This window comes from Pongo abelii, chromosome 4, assembly GCF_028885655.2.
Source record: "Pongo abelii isolate AG06213 chromosome 4, NHGRI_mPonAbe1-v2.0_pri, whole genome shotgun sequence".
In the NCBI taxonomy this organism is placed as follows: Eukaryota; Metazoa; Chordata; class Mammalia; order Primates; family Hominidae; genus Pongo; species Pongo abelii.
Window position 1 is genome coordinate 43,520,986 of NC_071989.2, and position 23,403 is coordinate 43,544,388.

At 46.7% G+C, this 23,403-nt stretch overlaps 1 protein-coding gene and 1 long non-coding RNA gene across 7 annotated transcripts; one reads left to right on the plus strand and one right to left on the minus strand.

The window, feature by feature from the left end:
- Window positions 1-682: 682 nt before the first annotated feature.
- Window positions 683-23,163, minus strand: LOC134761391 (uncharacterized). The gene is made up of 3 exons (XR_010139951.1): window positions 22,006-23,163; window positions 12,835-17,933; window positions 683-1,112 (listed from the first exon to the last, which is right to left on the minus strand). It is a non-coding gene; the product is annotated as an uncharacterized LOC134761391 (long non-coding RNA).
- On the plus strand, window positions 1,108-9,841 carry LOC129059389 (endogenous retrovirus group 3 member 1 Env polyprotein-like). 6 transcript variants are annotated; one of them, XM_054555539.2, is made up of 4 exons: window positions 1,108-1,812; window positions 6,367-6,472; window positions 6,578-6,666; window positions 7,048-9,841. In XM_054555539.2, the coding sequence occupies exons 1-4, from the start codon at window positions 1,664-1,666 to the stop codon at window positions 7,049-7,051; spliced, it is 348 nt and encodes a 115-aa protein (XP_054411514.1). In that variant the 5' UTR covers window positions 1,108-1,663; the 3' UTR covers window positions 7,052-9,841. The 6 variants fall into 6 exon arrangements, with proteins under 6 accessions (XP_054411514.1, XP_054411513.1, XP_054411511.1 ...); XM_054555536.2 differs by lacking the exon at window positions 1,108-1,812 and adding an exon at window positions 1,820-5,794; XM_054555537.2 differs by lacking the exon at window positions 1,108-1,812 and adding an exon at window positions 1,820-5,794 and having other exon boundaries at window positions 6,591-6,666.
- Window positions 23,164-23,403: the final 240 nt, after the last annotated feature.

Consider the following 23,403-nt stretch of genomic DNA (forward strand, 5'->3'; position numbering starts at 1 on the left):
AATTTGGGGAACTAATAAATGTCCATAAAATCTTCACAATCCACATTCTTCTGCCATGGCTTCAGCCGGTCCCTCCATTTGGGGTCCCTGAGTTCTCGCAACAATAATGAACATTTACATTGTGCTAGAGTGTTCTAAGATCTTTCAATAGTATACAACTCAGGAAAAAAGTGGACACCATGATTAGTGTAGTATGCCACTGAGTTTACTGAAAAGGAATATGAAGCATAAGATTTCAGTTTAGTTCTGAAATGTTACACCTTGTAGTGTATAAGTGATGGAGACCTGGTTTCCTAGGTCTTCACCACCAAGGTATACAGGTCTAGTCGCCTGGCTTTACAGTCTTTAGGTAATCATTGCCTACCTAAGCTGCCCCACTCACATTTCAACTAGTCAACATTTCTGCCAACCCACCCTCCAGAATAGCAATTTGTAGAGTTGGGGACTACAGTACCACTTCCCAGGCACTTGTCAGAGCCCAGGAAGAACTTGGAAAGATAAGAGCTTTTGGCCAAAGACAGTCCTACCAAGTATGTGCTTGGGTTGAGGAATCGAGGAATGTAAGTGGGAGGAGTCCTGGCTTCTTTCCTACCTGCACTCCTTACCCAGCAACAGACCTCTGACTTGGTCTTAATCCTGAAACAACAACAATCAAACAAAACAAAAGAAACAAAAGGCATTTGAAGTTTCTCTGTTATTTTATTGAGAAAGACAACCAAACGTTGACAAAGAATCGTGAAGGCAAACGTTTTTAAAGAACATGGATAGACATTATTATTATTATTATTATTATTATTATTGAGATGGAGTCTTGCTCTGTTGCCAGGCTGGAATGCAGTGGCGGGGTCTCGGCTCACTGCAACCTAGTCCTCCCGGTTCAAGCGATTCTCCTGCCTTAACATCCCGAGTAGCTGGGAATACAGGCGCGCGCCACCATGCCCGGCTAATTTTTGTACTTTTAGTAGAGGCGAGGTTTCACCATATTGGCCAGGATGGTCTCGATCTCCTGACCTCGTGATCCACCCTCCTCAGCCTTCCAAAGTGCTGGTATGGTATGAGGCCACCACTTCTCCTGTTGTCCTTCTCAGTTTCTCCCCAACTTCCCCTTTTTCCTAGTTTATAAGACAGAAGAAAATGGGAGAAAGCAAAAAGTTGGAAAGAAACAGAAGTAAGATAAATAGCTAGATGACCTTGGCACCACCACCTGGCCCTGGTGGCTAAAGTAATCATAATATTAACCCCTGACCAAAACTACTGGTGTTATCTGTAAATTCGAAACATTGTATGAGAAAGCACTGTAAAACTTTTTGTTCTGTTAGCTGATGTACGTAGCCCCCAGTCACGTTCCTTATGCTTACTTGATCTATTATGACTTTTTCACATAGACCCCGTAGAGTTGTAAGCCCTTAAAAGGGCTGGGAGTTTCTTTTTTGGGGAGTTCGGCTCTTAAGACATGAGTCTGCCGACGCTCCCAGCCAAATGAAAAACCTCTTCCTTCTTTAATCTGGTGTCTGAGGAGTTTTGTCTGCGACTCGTCCTGCTACATTTCTTGGTTCCCTGACCAGGAAGTGAGGTAATTGATGGACAGCCGAGGCAGCCCCTTAAGGCGGCTTAGGCCTGCCCTGTGGAGCATCCCTGCGGGGGACTCCGGCCAGCTTGAGCGATGCGGATCCTGAAAGCGCTCCCGGGTAGGCAATTGCCCCGGTGGAACGCCTCATTAGAGCAGTGCATGGCAGGCCCCCATGGAGGATCAACGCAGTGGCTGAACACCGGGAAGGAACAGGCACTTGGAGTCCAGACATTTGAAACTTGGTAAGACTGGTCTTCGGAACTTGCCCACTCCATTTGAGTGGAAGCGTGGCCTGATCACCCACGGCGTGCCTCTACTGGCACTTTGGTTTTTGTTTTTGACTTGACTTGAATTGCTTGATACTTTGGTTTTGGTTTGACCTGGCTTGGATTTCTGGATACTCTGATTTTGGTTTTGATTCTGGTTTGGTGAAAACTGAAAAAGTGTGTGGGTGCCCTTTTTACCCATTCTTTGTTTTGTGGTGTGCGTGTGGTGTGAGCTTGGTGTTTTGTCTTGAGGAAACATGGGTCAGACACAAAATAAGCCTACTCCTCTAGGAACTATGTTGAAAAATTTTAAGAAGAGATTTAATGGGGACTATGGGGTTACTACGACACCAGGGAAACTTAGAACTTTGTGTGAAATAGATTGGCCAACATTAGAAGTGGGTTGGCCATCAGAAGGAAGCCTGGACAGGTCCCTTGTTTCTAAGGTATGGCACAAGGTAACTGGTAAGTCAGGACACTCAGACCAGTTTCCATACATAGACACTTGGTTACAGCTGGTGCTAGACCCCCCACAGTGGCTAAGAGGGCAGGCAGCAGCAGTGCTAGTAGCAAAGGGACAGAGAGTCAAGGAAGGATCCCGCTCCACCCACTGAGGGAAATCAACTCCTGAAGTTCTGTTGGACCCAACATCAGAAGATCCATTGCAGGAGATGGCACCAGTGATCCCAGTGGTGCCCTCTCCTTACCAGGGAGAGAGGTTCCCCACTTTTGAGTCCACAGTGCTTGTGCCTCCACAAGACAAACATATCCCTAGGCCACCCAGAGTAGACAAGAGAGGAGATGAAGCCTCGGGAGAAACCCCTCCCTTGGCAGCTCGTTTAAGACCCAAAATGGGGATACAAATGCCCCTGAGAGAGCAGCGGTATACTGGAATAGATGAGGATGGGCACATGGTGGAGAGGCGTGTTTTTGTGTACCAGCCCTTCACCTCTGCTGACCTTCTCAACTGGAAAAACAATACCCCGTCCTATACTGAAAAGCCACAAGCTCTAATTGATTTACTCCAAACTATTATCCAGACCCATAACCCCACTTGGGCTGATTGCCACCAGTTGCTCATGTTCCTCTTTAACACAGATGAAAGGTGGAGAGTGCTCCAAGCAGCAACTAAGTGGCTAGAGGAACATGCACTGGCTGATTACCAAAACCCCCAAGAGTATGTAAGGACCCAGTTACTGGGAACCGACCCCCAGTGAGACCCAAATGAAAGAGAGGATATGCAAAGGCTAAACCGATACAGGGAAGCTCTCTTAGAAGGATTGAAGAGGGGAGCCCAGAAGGCCACAAATGTTAACAAGGTCTCTGAGGTCATTCAGGGAAAAGAAGAAAGTCCAGCACAATTCTACGAGACACTGTGTGAGGCCTATCATTTGTATACTCCCTTTGAACCCGATAGCCCTGAAAATCAACGCATGATTAACACGGCTTTAGTTAGTCAAAGCACAGAAGACATTAGAAGAAAACTGCAGAAACAGGCTGGGTTTGCAGGGATGAACACATCACAGTTATTAGAAATAGCTAACCAGGTGTTTGTAAACAAGGATGCAGTAAGCTGCAAGGAAAACCGCAGAGAGAATGAACGTCAGCCCCGGCGAAATGCTGACCTGTTAGCTGCAGCAATTAGAGGGGTCCCCACAAAGAGGCAAGGGAAGGAGGGCCCTGGGAAAGAAACTTAGCCTGGCTATCAGAGCTTGCAGTGTAATCAGTGTGCTTATTGTAAAGAAATAGGACATTGGAAGAACAAATGCCCTCAGCTAAAAGGAAAACAAGGTGACTCGGAGCAGGAGGCTCCAGACAAGGAGGAAGGGGCCCTGCTCAACCTGGCAGAAGGGTTATTGGACTGAGGGGGACCAGGCTCAAGGACCCCCAAAGAGCCTATGGCCAGGATGACAGTTGGGGGTAAAGACATTGATTTTCTTGTAGATACCGGTGCCGAACATTCAGTAGTAACCACCCCAGTCGCCCCTTATCCAAAAAGACTATTGACATCATTGGAGGCATGGGAGTTTCAGCAAAACAAGCTTTCTGCTTGCCCCGGACTTGTACTGTAGGAGGACATAAAGTGATTCATCAGTTTTTGTACATGCCTGACTGTCCCTTGCCCTTGTTGGGAAGGGACTTGCTTAGCAAACTGAGAGCCACTATCTCTTTTACAGAGCATGGCTCTTTGCTGCTAAAGTTACCCAGAACGGGAGTCATTATGACCCTTATGGTCCCCCGAGAGGAGGAATGGAGACTTTTCTTAACTGAGCCAGGCCAATAGATAAGACCAGCTCTGGCTAAGCAGTGGCCAAGAGTGTGGGCAGAAGACAACCCTCCAGGGTTGGCAGTCAACCAAGCCCCCGTACTTACAGAAATTAAGCCTGGGGCCCAGCCGGTTAGGCAAAAACAGTACCCGGTCCCCAGAGAAGCTCTTGAAGGTATCCAGATCCATCTCAAGAGCCTAAGAACCTTTGGAATTATAGTTCCTTGTCAGTCTCCATGGAACACTCCCCTCCTGCCTGTTCCCAAGCCTGGGACCAAGGACTACAGGCCAGTACAGGATTTGCACTTGGTTAATCAGGCTACAGTGACTTTACATCCAACAGTACCTAACCCGGACACATTGCTGGGGTTGCTGCCAGCTGAGGACAGCTGGTTCACCTGCTTGGACCTGAAAGATGCTTTCTTTAGCATCAGATTAGCCCCTGAGAGCCTGAAGCTGTTTGCCTTTCAGTGGGAAGATCTGGAGTCAGGTGTCACTACTCAGTACACTTGGACCCGGCTTCCCCATGGGTTCAAGAACTCCCCCACCATCTTTGGGGAGACATTGGCTCGAGACCTCCAGAAGTTTCCCACCAGAGACCTAGGCTGCGTGTTGCTCCAGTACGTTGATGACCTTTTGCTGGGACACAACATGGCAGTCGGGTGCGCCAAGGGAACAGATGCTCTACTCCAGCACCTGGAGGACTGTGGGTATAAGGTATCCAAGAAAAAAGCTCAGATCTGCCGACAGCAGGTACATTACTTGGGATTTACTATCCGACAGGGGGAGCACAGCCTGGGATCAGAAAGAAAGCAGGTCATTTGTAATCTACTGGAGCCTAAGACCAGAAGGCAAGTGAGAGAATTCTTAGGGGCTGTAGGGTTTTGCAGACTGTGGATCCCAAACTTTGCAGTATTAGCTAAGCCTTTGTATGAGGTCACAAAGGGGGGTGACCGGGAACCTTTTGAATGGGGATCCCAGCAAAAGCAAGCCTTTCATGAGTTAAAGGAAAGACTTAAGTCAGCCCCAGCCCTGGGACTACCCAATCTGACAAAGCCTTTTACATTGTATGCGTCAGAGAGAGAAAAGATGGCAGTTGGAGTTTTAACCCAAACTGTGGGGCCCTGGCCGAGGCAGGCTGGTGACCTACCTCTCTAAACAACTAGATGGGGTTTCTAAAGGATGGCCCCCATGTTTGAGGGCCTTGGCAGCAACTGCCCTGCTAGTACAAGAAGCAGATAAGCTGACTCTTGGGCAAAACCTGAACATAAAGGCCCCCCATGCTGTGGTGACTTTAATGAATACTAAAATACATCATTGGCTAACGAAGGCTAGACTCACTAAGTACCAAAGTTTGCTTTGTGAAAATCCCCATATAATCATTGAAGTTTGTAACACCCTGAATCCCGCTACCTTGCTCCCAGTATCAGAGAGCGCTGTCGAGCATGACTGTGTAGAAGTGTTGGACTCAGTTTACTCTAGCAGACCTGACCTCCGGGACCAGCCTTGGGCATTAGTAGACTGGGAACTGTATGTGGATGGGAGCAGCTTTATCAACCCACAAGGAGAGAGATGTGCAGGGTATGCAGTGGTAACTCTGGACACTGTTGTCGAAGCCAGATCGTTGCCCCAGGGCACTTCAGCTCAGAAAGCTGAACTCGGCTTTAATTCAGGCCTTAGAACTCAGTGAAGGTAAGACTGTAAACATTTACACTGACTCTTGATATGCCTTTTTAACCCTTCAAGTGCATGGAGCATTATAGAAAGAAAAGGGCCTATTGAACTCTGGGGGAAAAGACATAAAATATCAACAAGAAATCTTGCAATTAATAGAAGCGGTATGGAAACCCCACAAGGTGGCAGTTATACATTGCAGAGGACGCCAGTGAGCTTCCACCTTGGTGGGTTTGGGGAATTCCTGTGCTGACTTAGAGGCTCAAAAAGAAGCATCTGCCCCCTTCCGGGCATCAGTGACAGCCCCCCTGCTCCCTCAAGCACCTGATCTTGTACCTACTTATTCTAAAGAAGAAAAGGACTTTCTCCAGGCAGAGGGAAGACAAGTAATGGAGGAAGGATGGATTCGGTTACCAGATGGGACAGTAGCTGTGCCACAGCTGCTAGGAGCTGCAGTTGTACTGGCTGTGCATGAAACCACCCATCTAGGTCAGGAATCACTTGAAAAGTTGTTAGGCTGGTATTTCTACATCTTGCATTTGTCAGCCCTTGCCAAAACGGTGACACAGCGGTGTGTTACCTGCTGACAGCATAATGCGAGGCAAGGTCCAGCTGTTCCCCCCGGCATACAAGCTTATGGAGCAGCCCTGTTTGAAGATCTCCAGGTGGACTTCACAGAGATGCCAAAGTGTGGAGGTAACAAGTATTTACTAGTTCTTGTGTGTACCTATTCTGGGTGGGTGGACGCTTATCCAACATGAACTGAGAAAGTTCGTGAAGTAACTCATGTGCTTCTTCGAGATCTTATTCCTAGATTTGGACCGCCCTTACAGATCGGCTCAGATAACAGGCCGCCGTTTGTGGCTGACTTGGTACAGAAGACGGCAAAGGTATTGGGGATCACATGGAAACTGCATGCTGCCTACTGGCCTCAGAGTTCCAGAAAGGTGGAGCGGATAAATAGGACTATCAAAAATAGTTTAGGGAAAGTATGTCAGGAAACAGGATTAAAATGGATACAGGCTCTCCCTACGGTATTATTTAAAATTAGATGTACCCCTTCTAAAAGAACAGTATATTCTCCTTATGAAATATTATATCATAGGCCCCCTCCTATATTGCGGGGACTTCCAGGCACTCCCTGAGAGTTAGGTGAAATTGAGTTACAGCGACAGCTACAGGCTTTAGGAAAAATTACACAAACAATCTCAGCCTGGTAAATGAGAGATGCCCTGTTAGCTTATTCTCCCCAGTTCAACCTTTCTCCCCAGGTGATCGAGTGTGGATCAAGGACTGGAACGTAGCCTCTTTGTGTCCATGGTGGAAAGGACCCCAGACTGTCGTCCTGACCACTCCCACCACTGTGAAGGTAGAGGGAATCCCAGCCTGGATCCACCACAGCCGTGTAAACCTGCAGCGCCTGAAACCTGGGAGGCAAGACCAAGCCCAGACAACCCTTGCAGAGTGACCCTGAAGAAGACGACAAGCCCTGCTCCAGTCACACCCGGAAGCTGACTGGTCCACGCACAGCTGAAGCATGAGGAAGCTCATCATGGGATTCATTTTTCTTAAATTTTGGACTTATACAGTAAGGGCTTCTACTGACCTTACTCAAACTGGGGACTGTTCCCAGTGTATTCATCAGGTCACCGAGGTAGGACAGCAAATTAAAACAATGTTTCTGTTCTATAGTTATTATGAATGTATGGGAACATTAAAAGAAACTTGTTTGTATAATGCCACTCAGTACAAGGTATGTAGCCTGGGAAATGACCAACCTGATGTATGTTATAACCCATCTGAGCCCCCTACAACCACCATTTTTGAAATAAGAATAAGAACTGGCCTTTTCCTAGGTGATACAAGTAAAATAATAGCCAGAACAGAAGAAAAAGGAATCCCCAAACAAATAACTTTAAGATTTGATGCTTGTGCAGCCATTAAGAATAAAAAGCTAGGAATAGGATGTGGTTCTCTTAACTGGGAAAGGAGCTACAGAGTAGAAAATAAATATGTTTGTCATGAGTCCGGGGTTTGTGAAAATTGTGCCTATTGGCCATGTGTTATTTGGGCTACTTGGAAAAAGAACAAAAAGGACCCGGTTTATCTTCAGAAGGGGGAAGCCAACCCCTCCTATGCTGCCGGTCACTGTAACCCACTAGAACTAACAATTACCAATCCCCTAGATCCCTGTTGGAAAAAGGGAAAATGTGTAACCCTGGGGATCAATGGGACAGGCTTAAACCCCCAGGTTGCCATTTTAGTTAGAAGGGAGGTCCACAAGCACTCCCCCAAACCGGTATTTCAAACCTTTTATGAGGGGCTGAATCTGCCAGCACCAGAACTTCCAAAAAAGACAAAAAATTTGTTTCTCCAATTAGCAGAAAATGTAGCTCATTCCCTTAATGTTGCTTCTTGTTATGTATGTGGGGGAACCACTATTGGAGACCGATGGCCTTGAGAATCCTGAGAGTTGGTGCCTACTGATCCAGCTCCTGATATAATTCCAGTTCCGAGAGCCCAAGCTAGCAACTTCTGGGTCCTAAAAACCTCAATTATTGGACAATACTGTATAGCTAGAGAAGGGAAAGACTTTATCATCCCTGTAAGAAAGCTTAATTGTGTAGGACAGAAGTTGTATAACAGTACAACAAAGATAATTACTTGGTGGGGCTTAAACCACACTGAAAAGAATCCATTTAGTAAATTTTCTAAATTAAAAACTGCTTGGGTTCATCCAGAATCTCATCAGGACTGGACGGCTCCCGCTGGACTATACTGGATATGTGGGCACAGAGCCTACATTCGGTTACCTAATAAATGGGCAGGCAGTTGGGTTATTGGCACTATTAAGCCATCCTTTTCCTTATTACCCATAAAAACGGGTGAGCTCCTAGCTTTCCCTGTCTATGCCTCCCGAGAAAAGAGAGGCATAGTTATAGGAAACTGGAAAGATAATGAGTGGCCCCCTGAAAGGATCATACAGTATTATGGGCCTGCCACATGGGCACAAGACGGCTCATGGGGATACCGAACCCCCATTTACATGCTCAATCAGATCATAAGATTGCAGGCCATCTTAGAAATAATTATTAATTAAACTGGCAGAGCTTTGACTGTTTTAGCTCGGCAGGAAACCCAAATGAGGAATGCTATCTATCAGAATAGACTGGCCTTGGACTACTTGCTAGCAGCTGAAGGAAGAGTTTGTGGAAAATTTAACTTAACCAATTGCTGCCTACAAATAGATGATCAAGGACAGGTGGTTAAAAACATAGTCAGGGACATGACAAAGGTGGCACATGTGCCTGTACAGGTTTGGCACGAGTTTAATCCTGAGTCTTTATTTGGAAAATGGTTTCCAGCTATAGGAGGATTTAAACACCTCATTGTAGGTGTATTGCTAGTGATAGGAACTTGCTTGCTGCTCCCCCTGCGTATTATCCTTGCTTTTTCAAATGATAAAAGGTTTTGTTGTTACTTTGGTTCATCAGAAAACTTCAGCACACGTGTATTATATGAATCACTATCGCTCTATCTCACAGACTCAGAAAATAAGGATGAGAGTCAGAACTCCCACTAAAAAGTGAAAATTCTCAAAGGGGGGAAATATGGTATGAGGCTACCACTTCTCCTGTTGTCCTCCTCAGTTTCTCCCCAACCTCCCCTTTTCCCTAGTTTATAAGACAGAAGAAAAAGGGAGAAAGCAAAAAGTTGGAAAGAAACAGAAGTAAGATAAATAGCTAGACGACCTTGGCACCACCACCTGGCCCTGGTGGCTAAAATAATCATAATATTAACCCCTGACCAAAACTACTGGTATTATCTGTAAATTCCAGACATTGTATAAGAAAGCACTGTAAAACTTTTTGTTCTGTTAGCTGATATATGTAGCCCCCAGTCACGTTCCTTACGCTTACTTGATCTATTATGACTTTTTCACATAGACCCCGTAGAGTTGTAAGCCCTTAAAAGGGCCAGGAGTTTCTTTTTCCGGGAACTCAGCTCTTAAGATACGAGTCTGCCAATGCTCCTGGCCGAATAAAAAACCTCTTCCTTCTTTAATCTGGTGTCTGAGGAGTTTTGTCTGCGGCTCGTCCTGCTACACTGGGATTACAGGTGTGAGCCACCGCACCCAGCCCGGATAGACATTATTGTAACTGATAATTATTTCCAAAAGGATGATCCAGTAGAAGCTCTAAAATCTCAGGTAGTCTAGTCCCCGAAATCCCTGGATAATGCAGCCCGGAGAGTGGGGAGAAGTAAACATCAATTCTTCTCCAGGAGGGAGGAGAAAGCCAAGTGCAGCATCCGCGGACGTGGCACTGCAAAGGACGTCGTTCCTAAATATCCAACCCTCGGGATTCTTCCTTTGCAGGAGTCTGTTTTGTCCCATAGCCTGAACCTAGGCAGGCAGCGTGGGGTGGAGTTGGCAAACGTCCTGCAACCTATGACGAGTCACTGTGGTACCACTAGCGGTGCTAGGACCCAAAAACTAATGAAACTGCTCAGAAGAAGCTGCAGGCTCGACCCACCAGCGGTGATGCCACCCAGATCAATCCCGCTTGGACGAATGAGCGGTGCTATGACTGAGAACGTGCCAGTCCGAGGAACCAGGGGTACTTGGACATAGTGAAAGGAGTTAGCCAGCTTTAGGGAGACTATAAGGGAAGGGTCCCCAGAGAACCTGTGGTGTTTTGTGCAGACAAGGGAACTTAAGCAGGGGACTTGCCTAAACACGCCTGCTGCGGACTAAGAGCGGACTAAGAGCGCGCATGCGCACTGGAGGAATGGGATGAAGCCTCCAGGAATTCTCGCCTTGTACAAACAGGGAACCCAGCCTCATCAGCTTCATAGAAAAGCCTTTGTATTCAACTGTTAAGGGAGCAACCGGCAGCCTGCTTTCAGGACCCCTGTTTTTGATGAGAGCTTTCGTTTACACTTAATAAATTCTACTCCCCTCACTCTTGGATATCCGCGTGCCCACTTCCTCCTGATCGTGAGACAAGGACCCGGATATAGCTGAGCTTAGAAGCAAAAATCCTGCATCAATAGCAAATGCCCACACTGAATGACTAGCGGTGTACCCAGCGGCAAACTTCATTTTTGGCGCAGTTAAGGTATTACCACTAAGAAATCGCCGTCTCTGAGAAATACCGGGGCTTGGAAGGTTGTACGGTGCTTCCACCGAGAAACCACCTACCCAATGAAACGCCTGTGGCGGAAAAATCGAGCCCAAGCCCTTCCAGTGCTGAAAGAGTGCCTCCTCGGCCAATCATTGGGCTGAGACCATGAGACAGCAAGCCCGGGGAAAGTGGCCGTGCTAGGAGAGAGGAAGCGTTACCACAAAGCACTTCTGAGTCCTGTGAACGAGAAACGTTCTGGGTTGTTTTGTTGCTGAGAAGGAGTCTCGTTCTGTCGCCCAGGCTGGAGTTCAGTGGCGCAATCTCGGCTCATTGCAACCTCCGCCACCTGGGTTCAAGCATACTGCCTCAGGCCCCCGAGTAACTGGGATTACAGGCACGCGCCACCACGGCCAGCTAACTAGTGTATTTTTAGTACAGACGGGGTTTCACCCGCCGGCCAGTCTGGTCTCAAACTCCTGACCACGAGTGATCCACCCGCCTCAGCCTCCCTAAGTGCTAGGATTACAGGCGTGAGCCACAGCACCTGGCCGAAACGTTCTGTTTTGTTCTGCGCTTCCAAAGGTGAGGCAGCGGAGAAAACACTGAGTCTCCGCTATTGGTGAAAGTGCTGATGTGAAACTGCTGGCTCGACATACGCACAGAGCAGCGGAAGAGAACCCCAGAGACCAGGCACCAGTTCTGCTCCCCGGCTCACGGGAGAAGGCTAGTTAGTAGGAAGCTGAGACATGATACTCAAAATCAGTAGAAGAAATTATGCCACATTTACTCTCCTGGGGAAGGCAGTGGGTAAGAAAAAATAAAATACATAACATTTAAATAAAAAATAAAATAATTAAATTTTTAAAGCGCACAGAAATGAAAATAAAATACACTAGTAACCTCGCTCCCAGAAAAAGACACATCAAAAAAAATTTTTTTGAGTATGCAAAACATACAAATAACCTTACAAAGAAATTGCAGTGTTGAACGGTGCGATCCTACGGCCATATTTGTATTAGCACTAAACCTGTGCCTCTTGCGTCTATCCGAAATTTCCTCGGGTTAAGAAGAAACAGCCATGGCTAAACCGGTATTTGCGACACCAAAAAGTTCCTGTAGCCTAGACACCTCAACTTCTGCATGAGTGAAAAATCACAAGCACAGCCAGGGCGAGGATCTCTATTGTGAAATCACACTTGGTATGACTAAAAGATTTCAGGCACTGCTAAATTTTTTTTTAATTACATTCTGCAGTACCCAGATTTCTACAAGACTCAAAAACCGCAAGCACGGCTATAATGGGGGTTCCTATTACAAAACAGGAACTTGCAATGACTACAAATATGTAGGCACGGATAAAGCCAGCATCGTTACAACTAGAAATCGAAACTGGAATAAATCTCAACTTGCTACACTAAGAAATAGCTAAACTCTGACTTGGTCAGACTAAGAAATCGGGAGTTTGAGAGCAGCCCGGGCAACATGGCAAAACCCCGTCTCTACAAAAAATTCTGGGTGTGGGGGTGGGTAGCCTCTAATCCCAGCTGCTGGAAAGACTGAGGCGGGAGAATTACTGGAGGTTGCAGTAAGCCGAGATCGCACCACTGCACTCCAGCCTGGGAGACAAAAACGGACAAACAAACCAACAAACAAAGTTAACACTGTGAATAGTTTTATCAACATAAAGACACTGCTAGCTAACATTGGCTAGCCTCTCTAGATCTGCTAGAGATGTTTGCCTTTCTAGATCTGCTTACTATGCTTCAGTCACCTCTGTGTTGCAAGAAGTAACCTGTATGGACTGCACTGGAGAGCAACTTTTGCTCCCAGGCTTCTGATTGAGTTTAGGCACTGAAAGACACCAGCTGTTCAGAGATATGGAGTAGACCTTGCTTTGTTCCCCCTGGGCCTCAGTGTATTGAATTATTTTACCTGAAGTCAAAATTAGGCTGCACTGCGGCTCCAACAGTTCCAGCAGACACAGCGAGGGCAGCACGGAAAGGACTTCGTCCTGGACGTCTCAAAGTCCAGCCCCCGGTGATCCCGGCAGCCATCCGCCAGACCCTCTGAGGCCACATCTGCCTCACTTCTCAACTGAGCCATCTTCCCAGCATAAATAGCCGCTGACTCCTCCTCCTCCGCCCTCTCCTCACACCCCCTGTGAATCTGAAGCCTGCACACGGGGAAAAAGCAGCCCTTTTACCCTCCAACATCCCCACCCTCAACTCTCAGGCATAGAGTGTGCTTAGTGCACCCCCAGCCCTGTCAGTTCTTCCGACTGTTATTCCAACTCGGGAGCCCTCACAGGCGCCTATCCTAACTGGACCCCAGGGACCTTGAGTCTACTGAAGCCGGGAAGCCCACCCCTTGAAAACTTCCAGTGACTTCACAAGGATACGCAGCCCCTAGTCGGGCAAGAGACCATTCCCTGGGGAAAGAAAGCTCTGTGGTGGCTTGTAGGTTCCTCTTTCTTTTCTCTGACCTCTTTTCTCAGTTCTGCTCATTTCACTCCTCTAGTGGGAAGACCTCAACCCTCCTCTCCCTTCCTCTACCCACTGTCAAGGTACACACACACACACACACACACACACACACACACACAGACACATCCACCTGGGGCTGCTCGATGTTTTCCTCCTCTGTCTTCCCTGGAGTGTTCCCTTGTCTTTCCTGTGCAGCAGAAGGTGGATGGTGATTCTCATCCACCTTCAATGCCCTATGCTCCCCACACGGAGGAGACAAATTGGTGAAATAGGATTGATTTTTGTACCCTGGTGGAGCAGCAGATGTCCTGGTTTCTGCCTTACACACCAAAGGAAGTGCTTGACTGCTTTTTTCAGCTTGGGTTAACCTGCTGATCCATCAGCATAGCCTGTTACAGATAGAATCCGGGTTATCTACATGTGCTGGAGACAGCCACATGCCACCCTGGAAGTCCCTCACAGCTCTTCCTGGTCTTCTTTTCTCAGCCAGGAGATAGAGGAAAAGCATCAGTGGGGCTGGGAAATCAATGACTGCCTGAGTTTCCTAACTTCCACGTCACTTCTGGAACCATGCCAGTTAGGGATCTCACCAGTTATTTAATGAGCCCTGGAGAAGACCATTGAAATCCCAGAGACAGCAAGGATCCCACTGAAAGCACCTGGCACAGTATTCCCTGGTAGAATTTGGATCCAGTTTTCCATTGACTGTTGTCAATTTTGAAACCCAAAGAAATCAGCACATGTGCTGCTCTTCCGGGAGGTCCAGCAGACACAGGGTCAAATTCTGTAAAATACTTGATGAGATTTATTGTGAACCAAATGTGAGTGACCGTTAGCCCATGAAACAGCCATCAGGAGACCCTGAGAACATGTGCTTCAGGTGGTCAGCGCACAACTTGGTTTACATATATTTTAGGAAGTCATGAGATCAATACATTTAAGGTGTACATTGGTTCAGTCCAGAAAGGCAGAATAACTGGAAGCATGATCTTTCAAGTTGGAGAGGTTCAAAAATTTTATGATTGGCAATTTGTTGCAATAACTATTATCTCTAGAAAGGAATGCCTGGGTTGCCATAAGGTGTTCCAGAGACAAAGGTGTCGCAGATGAAGCCTCCAGGTGGAAGACTTCAGAGAGATAGATTGTAAATGATTCTAACCAGACTTAAAGAGTCTGTTCTATCAATAATTTTAAAAGAGAGGAGAATATAATGAGGCACGTCTCACTTCCCCCTCCCAGCATGGCTTGAAACTACTTTTTCAGGCTGACTTTGGAATGCCCTTGGCTGAGAAGAGGGGTCCATTCAGACGTTGGTGGCGGGGGGCTTCAAATTTTATTTTTGGTTTACAATAGCAATGAAGTAATAACCACATTCAAGTTTAGTAAATGAATGAGCTCTCATCCACTATGGTTATGTTTGTGTCCTGGTCTGAAAACCAATTTGTTTCTTTTTTTATTGTTTTCTGGAATTATTCCTGGACATGAGGACTCTACCTGTCAGAGTTCGGTTAGGAAAAGAAACCAAAGCAGCCCACACTGTGAGAGCCAAGCTAATGTGCTGCCATCCCACTGCCAAGCCATAACTGGAATGACTGTTCATCTTTTTATTGCCTCATGTCCCACCAAGTCTGCCTACCATTGTGACCCTGTTGGTAAGGCAAATTTAGAAATGGAGGTTTTAGGAGTCCAGGCCCACACCTCAAGGGAGGAAACAAAAGGGCACAAGTGTGCCTGACCACGAAGAATAAACACAGTAAAATAAAAACTAAATGTGTTTTAAAAGCTAAATTTTAAAAATGATTTTTTTTGGCGGGGGGTGGGGATGGAGTCTTGCTCTGTTGCCCAGGCTGGAGTGCAGTGGCGGGATCTCAGCTCACTGCAACCTCCGCCTCCCAGGTTCACACCTTTCTCCTGCCTCAGCCTCCCAAGTAGCTGGGACTACAGGTGCCTGCCACCACGCCCGGCTAATTTTTGTGTATTTTTAGTAGAGATGGGGTTTCACCGTGTTGGCCAGGATGGTCTCGATCTCCTGACCTCGTGATCTGCTCGCCTTGGACTTCCAAAGTGCTGGGATTATAGACGTGAGCCACCGCGCCCAGCCTTTTTTTTTTTTTTGAGACAGAGTTTTGCTCTTGTTGCCCAAGCAGGACTGCAGTGGCACAATTTCAGCTCACTGCAATCGCTGCCTCCCGATTCAAGCGATTCTCCTGCCTCAGCCTCCCGAGTAGCTGGGATTACAGGCATGCGCCACCACACCTGGCTAATTCAGTAGAGATGGGGTTTCATCATGTTAGTCAGGCTGGTCTTGAACTCCTGACCTCAGGTGATCTGCCTGCCTCGGCCTCCCAAAGTGCTGGGATAACAAATGACTTCTTTTAACACAAAAACGTAATGTACTATCACTGTACTAACTACAAGATTAGACAATGAAACCATTTTACTACATGACACTATGCCATAGGCAATGAGTTCCTCTAATTGAGCACAGTTTAAAAGTTGAGACATGACCATTTTCATTCGCATCCATGAAGCTCTGTGGCTGTATGTATAATCTCAATTGGAGGAAAAATCTAACGTCTACATTTGAGGCTCATGAGTCTGAGGCCTTGTTCGATTGGCCCTCCTGTGGATATCCCCTTGCGCCACTGGCCCCAAGCCTACACATCTTATTAGATTTGAGCTTAGTCCTCTGAGTGGGGTCTTGGAACCAGGAGCCTGGCTTTTGGAATATCTCCATTAATGTTTGCTGAGTTTTTAAATATATCTTTTCTTTTTTTTTTTTTTTTTCTGAGACGGAGTCTCGCTCTGTCGCCCAGGCTGGAGTGCAGTGGCGCGATCTCGGCTCACTACAAGCTCTGCCTCCTGGGTTCATGCCATTCTCCTGCCTCAGCCTCCCGAGTAGCTGGGACTACAGGCGCCCACCATGACGCCCGGCTAATTTTTTTGTATTTTTAGTAGAGACGGGGTTTCACCATGTTAGCCAGGATGGTCTCCATCTCCTGACCCTGTGATCTGCCCGCCTCGGCCTTCCAAAGTGCTGGGATTACAGGCGTGAGCCACCGCGCCCAGCCTTAAATACGTTTTTTCAAAAGTAGGGATTAGAGGATAGCAGTTAGGTTCTAATGAGAGAAAAGAGATCGGAAATGTGAACAGGGGTTTCCAAATGCTGCTCCACTTATTTTTTAGATATCAGACTCTGCAATCCCCTTCCTACATTTATCCCTGCGTGGCAATTTTTACGAAGTGCTCCCATAATATAATCCAACTTACAAATATTTATAATATTCACCTGAATTCAGTATTGTGCACTTAAGAGCCATATGTCTTCAATAACCCCTTAACAGCCATCTGATTATGATTCAAATTCAGGAATTCTAATTCATTCTGGAAGCAGATACCTCTCAGATCCACTCTGAGTATACTCAAGTCCTCCACAGCTTTACTCTAAAGGAGGCAAAAGTTATAGCTGCACTAGAAACATCTGAACCATTCCAGATTCTTCAGCCTAGCAAGGTTAAAGTCAGATCTTGAAAACAACTGAGTTCAGTGGGGTCCGGTATCTGGACCTTTTATGCCATATATTCATATATCCACTTTCCTATTTTGAAATACAAAGCAGCACCAAATTCATACAAATCTTTTCTTTCCCCACCTTCACACAGAGTCTCCCTCTGTGGACCAGGCAGGAGTGCAGTGCCACAAACAGGGCTCACTGCAGTCTTGACATCCTGGACTTAATCCTCTCACCTCAGCCTCCACAGTAGCTGGCAGCAAGGCGCATGCCACCACCTTGGGTTAATATTTTTTATTTTTTTGTAGAGATGGGGTCTCTCCATGTTGCCCAGGGTGGTCTCAGACTCCTGAGCTCAAGCAGTCCTCAACTTCAGCCTCCCAAAGTGCTGGGATTACAGACCTGAGCCACCATGCCCAAATTCACACAAACCTATGCCCCCAGCTCAGACTCTGATGCTGCAGGCCTTATTCTTTCTTATTTACTGAATGGCTCTTTTGAAAGCCCCCAGACAATTCCAAATCCAGTCTTACTCAACTTGAAGATTCCTTATCTTGGCTAATGACAGCAAAAAATAAATAAATAAATAAATAAATATATATATATATATATGTATATAGTTTAGCAAAATTCACAAATTTTATCTCAGAATAAATTTTACCTTTTCTTGCTTCCTTTCTTCCTCTTCTCCCTTTTCTCCTTCCTTCTTCCTTAACCATAACTCTAACTCTAAATCTAACCAGGTGACTGAATCCTTCATGGCATATTACTTGTCACCCTCTACATCAGCATCCCCCCTTCCCAGGAGAAATTGCATCTTCCCTTTCACTTTGCTCAGCAGAGGATTCCTGGTAACTCCATCCAGAAAGATTCTCCTGGTGTTCTTCAGACTTGAGGAAAAACAGATTCCTCTCACAAGGCTGCTTGTTGATTCAAATTAGCATCATGACATTCATGAATTCCATTATACTGTTAAATCAGAATTCTGCTTTCAGAGGCCCAAATTCACAATATCCTGAAGCACCACGGATTTCCTCCTACAGGAAAGACAGACACACACACATAATTGTTAGTCAAGAGTTTATCGCTCACCAAAATTGGGTAAACTCGTGGAACTTGTCAGTGAATACAGCCCCAAATTACTTGTCAGTGAATACAGCCCCAAATTCCTACAGCAAATGGAACCAGGAAGAAGAAATTCTGTGGAGGAACTAGGAGAAAGAACATGGGTGGAGGTGCATTGGAGTGGTAGTCACAGGGCTCCCCTGCACCTTGCAGGGTCTAGTGGATCCTGCGGTTTATAATCTATCAAACATTTGTAGAGAGTGTTTTACAAAACAAACAAAACAAGACAAACAAAAAAACAAACACAAAACGCTCTAAGTTACAGGTAAGCTTAGGACAGGCAGGAAATTGGGAGGGTGAATCTTCAATCCCAGAAGATTCACCTGTACACACCACCTGAGTGTTGGGGACTTTTTCTTTCTTGGTCCCTCCCACCCCCCACCGTTTTTCTGTTTTGTGTCACTTTCATTTGGTTACTAATATTCTAACAAGATTTGTCATTATAGTTATCTTAGTTTGATGAGGTTTTTCTTCAGGAAATTGAACAAAAATATCAGTCTTTTTTAATTCTTTATTATTTATTGTTTTGGATGACACACCAGGAAGGGAAATAGGAAAGGCTCTACATCATTTGTCGTATGTGCTCCACAATTTGCCCTCAAGTTTGAATCCTAGGTCCTACCACCCACACAAAACTGCCATTGCCAGCCTGCTCAATTCTACCCAATCTCTAGCCATTGTCATACTGCAAAGTTCCCATGACCTCCTCCCAAGGAGCTCAATTCTGTACTTTACCTCTTCCTGACCTCCCTGGAATCCACCCTGCCTCCAACCACACTGGAATTAGAATCTGAATTCTGCAACTACCTTGATGTCAGTCTCTGTAGGGGAGCAGCCTGCAGCCTCTATGGACTCCCATTAAGACAGGATATTCCTTCCATCTAGGGGGTGCTGATTGCAACTTTTTTGCTAAGATGAAAAGCTGGAGTTGAAATGAGAAGAGAGGAGTTGTGGCAGGTATTTTGCTTTGCAATGGCTCCACATTGCTCTTCTATTTGATAAAGTGGCTGAAACTATGTGGGTGGGAACAGTGCAGTTTTTTCTTTCTTCTCCCACCCACAAAACCTGGAGGGAATTGCAAAGGCCTCAAATACCACGGAATGTTTTAGCTAGCTGAAGACGGGGTAAGGTGCCAAGGAGATATTTAGGCAAATGTGTTGGGAGAGGGTGAGAATTACAAGGCCAAAATGGATTTCCTTACCAGGCAGTGCATATCTCTGCCTTTATCCTGGCATGGCCTCTACCTAGGATCCCCCAGGGAAAGGATAGTTTGGTTTGCACAGGAGCAGCAGTGATGAAAATAGGAAATGATGAGTGTGGATGGAGATGCTCGTGGCAGGGTTTGTAGGTCTCTTTGAGGGGGCTCAACTCACAAAGTGCAGATTTTTATTAAAATATAAATGCTTGTGGGAAAGGACATTTTCCTACTGAGCAGTGGCAGTCCCATATTTCTTCTCAGATAAAAAAAAACAAACAGGCCTCAGTCTGAAAAGTGAGGACATGGAGGATTTGAGCACCTACGAGTTCACCTGCATTGCATTTCCCAGAAGACAGAAAGAAATCAATGATGCATTTTGAAGATCATGCGGCTAGAGACAGAGAACCCCAACTTGAGCTTTTCTCTGGGCTTAGAGAGGAGGTGTATGTCTCACTGTCAATTCTACATCCAACGCTGGAGTCTTTCAGCCCGTTTTCCTCCCCGGCTGTGTTTGAACTACTATCCCCAAATATCGAGGATATCTGACAGAGTGAACCATCAGAATAAGGAGCGATTGCCACAGAGTTCCATCCAGTAGGGGAGGGACTTGATGTGCTGGGCAAGCCTGATGCCTGGGTCAGGCGACTGTGCCTTTCATTCATTCTCCACGGAGATCTTGAACGTAGAGTTTCCAAGTTCCGAAGAGATGCGGTTGTTGACGGCTCTCCTAGAATCTCTGATGGCTCTGAACGGGGACAAAGGTCTAGGGCAGAGGGATGGTGTGGAAGGACCCAGCCACGGCCATTGGAAGAGCAGTTTCCTGCAGTGTAAAGCTATTTGCGACCCGCACAAGCTTTAGCTCTCTCCCAGGACGAACCACATCCGCCCCATTCACGGTCCTTATTCCAGCTCCTTTCCCTCTGCGAATCACACTGGGTGGGTCGCTGGGGGCCTCGGTAATTACGGATTATGGCACAGCCAAGAAAAATACAGGTTTTCTTAAGCCTGAAGCCACTGACTTGAGGGGGGAGAGTAGGAGAAATGCCAGCAGCAGTCTTGTATTTGGTTTTTGTTTTTATATTCTAGTCTCTAGGCCACAAGAGAATGTTGCACCCAGTGCCAGTCGATCCGTCACGGCGCCGCACCTTTCCCTGAACCGAGGGTTTGTGGCTGACATCTCTAGTTTCTCAGAGCCTGGGAGTGATCGCTGGCTGCACCTTTGATGGCGCCCCAAAAGAACGGGCATTTGTCTTTGGCAACAGCGCTGGCTTTGGCCTCGTGCCCGCGCCTGAAGGGTCCTAGCGCCGCCAGATTCTCACACTCGCGAGTCCAGCGCCCAGCGCTGCTCCTCCCACCAATCTTGGGTTTCTCACACGCACTTCATTGGCAGCACTGGCGGGTCAGTTTTCCAGTGGCGGCGGCGCTAGTTGGTCTGCACGAAACGTTTCCCTTCTCGCTGCGTGTGTCCCATTCTCCATCCCACGTCCTCCAGTGCCGGGGTCATGGTCGGAGCACCCGGCGTTCCCGTTGGCTCTTTTGCCAGCTGCGCGGAGCCGGCGGTTTTTCTGTCACAGCACTTGTAGGGAGTTTCTCAGCGGCCGAACGTCTCTTTTTTTCTCAGAGACGACGGTTTCTTGGTGACAGTGCCGTTGTTTGCGCCGTAACGAATGTTCTCCTTCACAGCCCCACCGGCTGGCGTCACTCGCAGGCTCCAGACGCCGCCATTTCGCCGAGCCGAGGTCTCTTGGTTGCGGCACTGCTCCTGGCTCGGTGCCCGTATTTTCTCGGTGGCTACAGCGCCCAGGTCGCCGATCTGAGGGCTTCGGAGTACCGGCCGGGCGCGGTGGCTCACGCCTGTAATCCCAGCACTTTGGGAGGCCGAGGCGGGCGGATCAGGAGGTCAGGAAATCGAGACCATCCTGGCTAACACGGTGAAACCCCGTCTCTACTAAAAATACAAAAAAATTAGCCGGGCGTGGTGGCGGGTCCCTGTAGTCCCAGCTACTCGGGAGGCTGAGGCAGGAGAACGACGTGAACCCTGGAGGCGGAGCTTGCAGTGAGCGGAGATCGCGCCACTGCACTCCAGCCTGGGCGACAGAGCGAGACTCCAACTCAAAAAAAAAAGAAAAAGAAAAAGAAATCTGGGTACCCGCGAATGCGATTTTTTTAGGTTTACCGAAGATCAGTTTAGCAGTGCCTGGGAGCTCTTATACCAAGTTTGTTTTCGCAATATTGAGTCCCACCTTCGCTAAACTTGTGTGTTTTTTAAACTCCCATGGAAGTCAGGAAATGTTGGCAAACGCGATTTCTGGTTACCAAGTTCCGTTTGACAATAGCAAGTCCCGCCGAACGCGACTTTTTCCTCTTGTGGACCAAGTCTGAATATACCAGCTACTGCGATTTTTAAGTCGTAGTCAAAAAGGTTTAACCGTGACTGTTTTTTTTGTTGGTGTTGTTTGTTTTTGTGTTTGTTTTTTTTCGTAGGAAATGTAGACTTAGGTGTAACATGTACCGGTTTAGATCTGACAGAGATATCACAACTGTAGGATTGCATCTTTTGGCAAGGTTTGTAATTTCTTCTTTGTAGGGTTGGTTCTCTGTAATTTTCGCTTATTTTTAAATTCTCTGTTTGTCTTTTGCTGTGAGAACGATGTTACCGATGTGTTTGCTTTCCATGTTTACTTGCATTTTAGCCTTTAATTATTTTTTCATTTTATTTTTATTTAAATGTTATGTACTTTTTTCTACTAATTTTGAGCGTCTCAGCTTCCTGCTTCTTTACTTACATTCTCTCAGGATCCGGGGAGCCGAGCTCCGTCTCAATCTCCCTGCTATCAGGTCCCAGGTTGTGTCTGGTGACTCTGCTTCGTATGTGGAGCTGATGGTTTTGCATCAGCGCTTTTGCCAGTAGAGCCGACTAGCGGTTTCTCAGTTACGGCACCGTTCTTAGCGCCCAATGTGACGTTTCCCATTCGCGGGGTCCTTATGTTCTCTGTGCTGTCACTTTCTTGGTTCTCGCACCGCTAGTATCTGCTAAGAACTTCCTAAACCATGTTTTACTGTGCAGAAGGGTGATTGCACCGAGCCGCTGTACGCACTAGTAATTTCATAGCACCGTTAGCTGGCGCTTTTTCTGTCACAACACATTAAAACGGGTTAAAATACTGTAAGCGGATTAAACACATTAAGAGGATTAAAACATTAAAATGTCTCAACACATTTTTCTGACACAACACATTTAAACAGAGTGGGTTCATCCCTCCGAACAGGATGTTTAGGCGTGGAAGCACCGCTCTTTCCCAAGAGCACGGTTTCTCTCTGGCAGCAGCACTTACGGCACCAAAACAGGTATTTTTTGGCAACACCAGCACTATTCGCTAGGTGCCGGCGCTTGCTGAGTCCCAGCGCCGCCAGTTTCTCTTTAGGTCGTAAGTAGCTCAGAGCCCTAGCGGACAGTTTTCAGGTGGCAGTAATGCTCATTTCCTGGAACAGATGGTTCGTGGCCCTTGAAGCGCTGCGATCTGTAACGCTAGTTCTCTGCAAGGTTTGCTTAGTGCCCGTTTTATTTCGGTTTCTTTTCTCGCTATGTTTATCTGTCGGAATTACAGTTTGTTTTGGTTCTATGTAATCTCTAAAATGTTATCGTTTTTCTTTTGTCTACTAATTTTCGTGCATTCATTACTGTTGAGTTTCATAATACCTGTCTTGCCTCCGCCCACGGCCTCCGGAAAGCATAAATATCCAGGCTAATGGGAGTGCTGAAGGCTCTGCCTCGTTGATCAGCACAAACGCTTGTGTCCTGCTCTAAGGCTTAAGCGATGGAGCAACGTTTTCTTGGCTGTGCGAAGGGGGCTTGGGTTTCCGCAGAGGTGGCGCCAGAGCCCCAGCCTCCACCTGCTCTGGGTTCAGAAGGTTGTGGGAGGTGGCCCCTCCCTTTTTATCCAGTACTAGGAGAGTACTCATTGGACAGCTGTGATTTGGGACTGCTTTCCAGCCCTTGTTGGTGGCTTCAATTAAATACTTTATCAGAAAAATAGAAACTTTAAGCCCAAATGGTTTTTCAGGTTCAGTTGATTTAAGTAAATCTTTAACAAATAAGCTGCATTTAAAATTATTAGTAAAATAAAATTAGAAATGTCTTCAGAATTGTCAGTATACATTATTGTTTAGATTTATTGGTCAGC